Raw genomic sequence first — 8,052 nt, 5'->3', positions numbered from 1 at the left:
CCATTTCCTTTCTGTTTTGTCCATATACTGTTTTAACGCCAAGGATAGCCCATCAGCTTCCGCCATGGTAACAATGCATGCCGTGGCTGTAACGAATTGCGTCCACCTAAATATAGGCCATCTCAAAATGATGGCGATTTAATTATAGTGTGGTTCGCTTTACCTTTCGTCGATCCAAGCCACTCTTATACCATAGGGCATGCCGGAGATGAATCGTCCCGTTAACACTACGGCGAAATAACAATAGAGCTGTGAGTTTTGTTCATTTAATTTCCATGATGTACTAGGATTTAATGTTTTCTTTCGTGTAGGACGAATAAAGTGACCCCATAATACCATTCAATGTTTCAATTCATAAAGGGTTTAACAGGTGCTACCCCGTTTAGTAAGCACGTTTTACTCGTTCTTTTTTCTCGTTGACATCCCATCCCTTTAGAGCAGGGTTTCGATGAGCGAGTATATGCATGTGAATCCTGAATCATTGGTGGACTATTTATTCAAAGATAATTTGTTGTTATTTATAGTTCTTGAACAAGATTGTAGATCAGCCATCCTCAGTATCATTGCCCCTGAAGTCATTTTTTCAGCTATATAATTGATGAGCACACTCTACTAACCAGGGAGCTGTTGGTTTACAAGACGGTGCGCTATCTTGGAGATCTTAACTTGGTTTAAGAATAGTCCTCCTCAGTATTGCTGCCCTCCAAACTTGTGACATGTTGGTAAAATATCATGATTTATGAGAACATTCTTGGCTAACTAGGTAGATTCTGGTTAGTTGAACCAGTTTGTACAACAGTGTCTTCCTCAATATCTTTGACCTTGAAAATTTCTCTCTGAGAGTGGTACCACTTGCTGCTTCTTAACATAGTTTTTTGAAGATCTTTTCTGGTTATCTTCGTTGTTGAAGCTGAACTGTGTTGGTCATTAAGATAGGACACTGCTCTATCATGAACAGTCTTCGTCAGTATCTTTGTCATTGGAAGCCCTTCTCTGTTGATAGTCACATTTCCTGCTGTTGCATCTTGCTTGTTAAACAACCTTCCTTGTTCTTTCATTTGTGTTAATCTGAAAAGCATTTCATGCAACGAATACTCGCAAATCCAGTTATTGAGTGGTGTCCGTCAGTATTGCCTTTATGGACCTATTCTTTTTTATCACTAGATCAGTCACTGGTTACTACACCCCTGCAGTCAGTCATCCTCCCAGTATTAACTCTGCATGGTCGCTACTGGGTGAAAGCACAATCCACTGCTTCTGAAGCTTCAACAGCCATCCAACCCCCACGACTATCTGCATGTAAAGGTTGTGTACCCCTCTGCCGCAGGATTTGCAGGTTTTGCACTCTTGTAATTCATAGAAACCGCCATCTAACAGACTTTGTACGGAACACCCTGTTTTACATTTGTTTTTATTAAACTGATGTATGTTTTGATTCATCCAGGAAAAGTCAAATTACGATGGAAAAAATAAATCTATTCATCTGGACTTACTTGTTGAAGCAGAGGACAGTTTCACGTCCGATCCGGGACGCTTCTTCAGCTCTTCTAAACTGGCGGGAAATCGTCGTTGCCGATTGGCGCCGAAGCACCGTCGATGTTATTGTCTTGGAGACGTCGAGGAATTTTTCGGATTACAGGCCAGTTCTTGCCAATTTGTACATGGAAGACTTTGAGAAATTTGCCCTGAGTTCTTTTCCCGGCATTCCACCTACCCACTGGTTTAGATACGTGGACGATACTTGGGTCAAGATTAAGACTACGGAACTTGATTCTTTTTTCGATCACATCAATAACTGTGATCCGTCTATTAAGTTCACAGTGGAAAGAGTCAAGGACAACCAACTCGCGTTCTTGGATTGCCTCATCACCATCGAGGAAGACGGATCGCTGAGCTCGTCAGTCTTCAGAAAAGACACCCACACAGATCAATACCTGTTGTTTGACTCTCATCACCCGCTCATCCACAAGTTGGGAGTAGTGAAGACATTGTTCCACAGAGCTTCATACATTCCTTCTTCTGAGACAACCAAGGAGAAAGAACATAAACACCTCCGAGAGGCTCTACGTAAATGTGGTTACCACGGGTGGAGCATAGAGAAAGCCCTTCACCCGCGACGCCAACGTGAGAACAACCTTCCTCGACCGACGGAACAGGGGCGTCGCTTCGGTGTCTCTGTCCCCTACGTCAGTGGACTTTCAGAGAAAATCCGGAGGATCCTGTCTTCTTACCGCATCCCAGTGTACTTCAAACCGACTAACACACTCAGGCAGAAATTGGTTCACCCGAAGGATAAAGTTCCCAAAGACAAGAAAAACAACATTGTCTATGCTATCCAGTGCCAAGAGACAGGTTGCAGCGCTAATTACATTGGTGAAACCAAGCAACCCCTCTCCAAGCGTTTGTATCAACATCGCAGACCAGGCGCATCGGGATACGATTCTGCCGTATACTCCCACCTGAACACGTCTAAACACAACTTTAAAGATAAAGACGTGCTCATCCTAGACAAGGAACCTAGGTGGTTTGAGAGGGGGGTCCGTGAGGCGGTCTACGTCAACGCAGAAAACCCATCTCTCAACAAAGGAGGAGGATTACGACATAACCTCTCTCGGATTTACAATCCTGTAATCCGAAAAATTCCTCGACGTCTCCAAGACAATAACATCGACGGTGCTTCGGCGCCAATCGGCAACGACGATTTCCCGCCAGTTTAGAAGAGCTGAAGAAGCGTCCCGGATCGGACGTGAAACTGTCCTCTGCTTCAACAAGTAAGTCCAGATGAATAGATTTATTTTTTCCATCGTAATTTGTTTTTATTGTTGTTGTTTTTATTCGTCATCACTTCGTTAGTCTTTGTGGCTTTACCATATGAAAGTTTTGATTTTACAGTTTCACCTTCATGATGGTACAAAATCTTTGGAAATGACACAATTCAGTAATAAAAAAATTGTTGTATTTTTTGGTTTATTAGAAGAAGATTGTCGCTGAACAGGTATACGAGAATTACACGTTACTCAAGAGTAACGGATAGAGGATTGTTTATGATTTTTAAAAATCATTTGCATTATCGCAGTATCGGTATCATGGTTATCAAGGTTCCATCTAATGTCTTGACTTTGTAGGTTCAACTCATATTGCTTCAAGAATTTGAGTGACCCCCCGATGGCCACCCTGTGTTTTGATGAGCTAGAATGTTTGGCTCAAGAGTAATTAATTTCCTCGCACATTCAGAGTGATCATTATGGCCCTAACTGCCACACGTGTTCGTGTCGTGCCTTCTTGTATTGGCTTTACATCCGATGATTCTCTATTCATTCCCAAAGTTTGTCACAAGCGTTTCTCGTAAAATTCCTCTGGTCTGAATTTGCTCTTAGTCACTATAAGAACTCGGGGTGGATTCGATGCGATCGACAATCCCTTTTTCGAGTGACTTCGAGTTACCTCAAACCCAATACAGCCCAATCCTCCTCCTTTAAATCGATAGCAACTGGCCGGTGGTACTTTTTAACCAGCACGGCGGTCCAGCGGGTGGGTAAAAAAAAATCGAAGATCAAAAAAGTGAGAAGTTGCCATGGCAATATAAATTAGATTTGGATTATCTTTCGAATAAGATATTCATGGTTATGCATTGAAATGACATTAATCAATAGTAAAGCTGCCTTACCGTCGTCAACGTACTACGCGCAGCCTGGTTTGCCGATAATATTAAATGAAAGGGTACTTACCTCGATATATTAAATATGTTTGGTTGATTGGTAGGTTGTATTCATGATAAAAAAATATGTAGTTATTATGATAATTATGATTGAATGCATACAAAATTTAAGAAATCAAATTTTAGTGATGATTCACTACAGATGAAGTATGGAATAAAGTTGAGAGTCAATTTAACTAATCATTTTATCAAATAAACTTTTGTTGAGTATTGCTTGTGGTATTGTGCCATTTCATTTTTATCTTTCACAATATTTTTGTTTGATTGCGAGGGTTTGAAAAGATTCATTCGTCCTATGCTTGAGTGCTCTATCCGTTTTTCAAATTTCAATATTTTGCATCACTAGGCCTATGTCATACTACTCTGTTGCATTTTTAGTACCACGTATAAACCATGATGATATAAATTATTTTTTTTAATCCTGTCAACGCGCCGTAAAAATCCATCTCTTGACATATGAGTGTGGGGTTTGCCATTTAATGATAATTGCAGTTGTTTGATGGTAACACTAATGATCCGCTTGCCTAGTATTGAAGGACTGGTTGTCTGAAAGCACTCTTTCGCTAAGTGCTCTTGTCACAATAACTTACACGCGTACACGTAGGTGAACCTTGTAATGGCTCGGTCTTTTGTTTGCCAAAGACATTGTTTCCGGTGCATGTCATGGCTCCGTATATTCGTCTTGTTATGATTAGTGATTATTAAGCAACCGCTATGATTTTAATTATTGTCGTATTGTAGTTATAATTAGATATATTAATAGGCAATCGTTAATGGTTTTGATCACTGGCGTTCTATATGCACATAAAGCCTTGGTATTCGACAACATAGTGAGAGTAAATTCACGTTTTGATTAACATCGGTCAAGAATGCGCTTGGGATAATGTCGCTACAGACATACCTACGAAAACGACTCAAATAATCTGATGGTATGCCATTGAAAATAACTTAAAAGCTTTGGTCGATTTGGGTCCCATCTGAGGCTTAAAGAGAAATTCCAGTAGTTGCAGTAAACACTGATTTCATGAGAAAGTCTGTAAAACCAGGCTTAATTGTCAGTATATCATCGAGGATCTAGATCTGGTACAGTTACATAAACTGAACTTTGTGAAATCTTGAAATCTACGCTGAAAAATGTTCAGACTGAACTTCCCCAACACAGATAAGCGCACGTGGGACAGTGTATAATTATTGCTTTGAGCGTCGGGCCCGACGCTCTACCCGAATCCTGTGCTTATTTGCTGATTTCTCAGCAATTACACAATTTCTTCCAGAATCCTTTGGCACATGCGTTTTATTTATACAAACAGACACTTTGGTGGTGATTTCATTGGATTCTGTACGAACTCATTTTGATATCGTTACCAAAACTAGCATTTACCTTTAAGTCACAACTCAGAGCGGCGACCGACCGATTAGTAGCCTGCTCGGACGCCGCTGGAATTTAGGCATCGCCGAACAATTTTTTAGAAGTCGAGCGGGCTGTGAAAATACTTAGCGGTGGCCGGGCAGTGCCCGGTCGAATACCCATTACTCAAGGCCAAATCTGGGTCAAATCGGGGAACTTATCTGTATAGCTTCCGAGCAGTGATCGGCTGACGACCCACCGAATCCCGGGCGGTCCCCCACCAGGACCGGCCTATTTTTAGGTAGTCGCCCGTCTGATCTTGAATTCGCCGCGACAAGATCAACGACCGATCTCTGACCGGCCTGCGACCGGCCGATGACCACTCGACAGCCGTTGATCCAACCAGTTCAATTTTCGACTTAAATCGTTCGACGGCGACCGCTCGATTACGTCGGCGCCCGGACGGCGACCAACTAGACGCCGTGCGTATTTCGGGCGGCGAGTGAAGAGTGAGCAGGCGCCGCCAGAATTTTAACTACGCGCTAAATCTTGAGCGGCAACCGAGCGATGCCCTCAAAACCAGTGGTGCCCGGACGGCCGCCGGGCGGTGCCCGGGCGAAATTGGCTAAAACCTTGCCGCCCGGTCGCCGAGCAGGCAAAATTTTGGAGTTGTGACCTTAGCCTTACAAAGAGTTGTGATTGATCCGATCAACCACAACTATGGAAAGTCGGCAACGTCAGCATTTTAATGCATGTGTGTTCAAAATAGTTTCTAGATAATATTCATACATTCATCTTTTCCTTGAAAATTCAGGGTGCTCCCTTTTATGTACAAAGGGCATTGTACAAATTTCTTTCAGATTTCTATAAATCGTAACTCTTTGTAAGACGGGGCCCAGGAGTCGCCTTTGCCTGTGTGGCTGTATCACAAGACATGATAAAAAAAAATGTATTTTCATTTGAATTATTTTCTATTTCGTCTGTTGAATTATTTTTTTTTCTAAAATCCATTTGATTGTATCAATGATCAAATCGAAATGATGGCGTACACATCTCACCGTTTTGATGGCATATGGCGTTTCTTTGAAACGTCAAAACTCATCAGTACGATAACACACCACATTACACTGTAAAAAAAATATTGGGTAAATTTTAACAAGCACGAGGGTGCTTAAGGGGACCGAACACCTTGCGATTGGTCTGCAACTCAATTTTGGAATAAAACAAAGTAGAATTTAAGGCTATAAATATTGAGACTTGGAATATATTACTTTGTAATGTTCGAAATCATCATAGGAATACCTATGTTCAAATATGTGACTATGCTATCATCCTTAGAATAAAAACAAATTTAATATCTAGTCGTAATGACGTCATAGCAGTCGTACGATTGGCTACGATTTGAAACTAATTTGGCCTTTACTCCAAAATAAAGGCTTACAATCTTACAAAATGGTTATATTCGTATTCTTTCAATTATTTTTAACCTCAAATAAATAGATATGGTCCATTCACATTTTCAGAAAATGAACAAAATGCGATTTGTTCCAAAATCGGATCGCGAACAGTCGTAAGATGTGCGGTGGCCTTTAAGCCCCTTTCACAATTGACGTACGACCATTTGCGACCTTTTGGTCGTGCGACAGGCTGCAACAGGCATCAATCGCTAGTCATCTCATAAGATCGCACAGAGGCTTTCACAGTTGCAACAGCTGTCGTACAACAAAAACAACCAGTAAACCCCGTTGCACGAGTAAGTCGCATATGCTCTTATTGTGCTCGTGCGATCACATGCGAGTGTTGCACGAGGGATTGCGAGTGGAACGGTCGCATACATGCGAATGAAATGGTAGTGCAATGTTGTAAGCCGTTGCGATCGGTCTTGCAACAGTCTTATGGCCCATATTATTATCGCAACCAGTCGCAAGGCAGGTCTCTGTACATGTAGGTCGCTTGCACATGTGCAAGTGTTGCACGACCTCCAGTCAAGTAAAGCCCCTTTCACAATTGACGTACGACCATTTGCGACCTTTTGGTCGTGCGACAGGCTGCAACAGGCATCAATCGCTAGTCATCTCATAAGATCGCACAGAGGCTTTCACAGTTGCAACAGCTGTCGTACAACAAAAACAACCAGTAAACCCCGTTGCACGAGTAAGTCGCATATGCTCTTATTGTGCTCGTGCGATCACATGCGAGTGTTGCACGAGGGATTGCGAGTGGAACGGTCGCATACATGCGAATGAAACGGTAGTGCAATGTTGTAAGCCGTTGCGATCGGTCTTGCAACAGTCTTATGGCCCATATTATTATCGCAACCAGTCGCAAGACAGGTCTCTGTACATGTAGGTCGCTTGCACATGTGCAAGTGTTGCACGACCTCCAGTCAAGTAAATGCGACTACTTAGTTGTGCCATCTCTGGCACCAAGTCGTACAACGTTGAACAACACTCGCACGATGATCGCCCGACCGATGGTACGACCCCGGGTACGGCCTGATGCGAGTGAATCGATCGTATTTGATCGCGTTCGGATTTTGAACATGTTCAAAGTTCAGATGTGACCAGTCACGACCACCTCGAGTTCGTGCGACCGTCTACAACGACTGCGAGTGCTCGCAAGACACCAAGAGATCGATCGTGCAACAACAAGAAATAACTGTTGCAGGCGGTCGTAAACTGGTCGGACGTCAATTGTGAAAGGGGCTGAACGGTCGCATACATGCGAATGCAACGGGAGTGGAATGTAGTAAGCCGTAATTTCGATCGGTCTTGCAACAGTCTCATATTATCGCACCCAGTCGCAAGACTGGTCTCTGTAGGTCTCCAGCGCATGTGCAAGTGTTGTACGACCTCCAGTCGACTAAATGCGACTATACTTAGTTGTGCCACCTCTCGCACCAAGTCGTACAACGTTGAACAACACTCACACGATGATCGCCCGACCGATGGTACGACCTGTTGCGATTGAATCAATCGTATTTGAT

General features: G+C 42.8%; 1 protein-coding gene across 1 annotated transcript; it reads left to right on the top strand.

Moving 5' to 3' along the window:
- Positions 1-1,460: 1,460 nt before the first annotated feature.
- On the top strand, positions 1,461-2,717 carry LOC135155955 (uncharacterized). Its single transcript, XM_064106566.1, has one exon. The coding sequence runs from the start codon at positions 1,461-1,463 to the stop codon at positions 2,715-2,717; it is 1,257 nt and encodes a 418-aa protein (XP_063962636.1).
- Positions 2,718-8,052: the final 5,335 nt, after the last annotated feature.

The sequence above is a fragment of the Lytechinus pictus genome, chromosome 11 (genome assembly GCF_037042905.1).
Source record: "Lytechinus pictus isolate F3 Inbred chromosome 11, Lp3.0, whole genome shotgun sequence".
Classification (NCBI taxonomy): Eukaryota; Metazoa; Echinodermata; class Echinoidea; order Temnopleuroida; family Toxopneustidae; genus Lytechinus; species Lytechinus pictus.
This window is presented reverse-complemented; position numbering and strand designations above follow the sequence as displayed.

Excerpts from the sequence above, each read along its gene's own strand:
- LOC135155955 (XM_064106566.1), top strand. The coding sequence starts at position 1,461 with ATGGAAAAAATAAATCTATTCATCTGGACTTACTTGTTGAAGCAGAGG.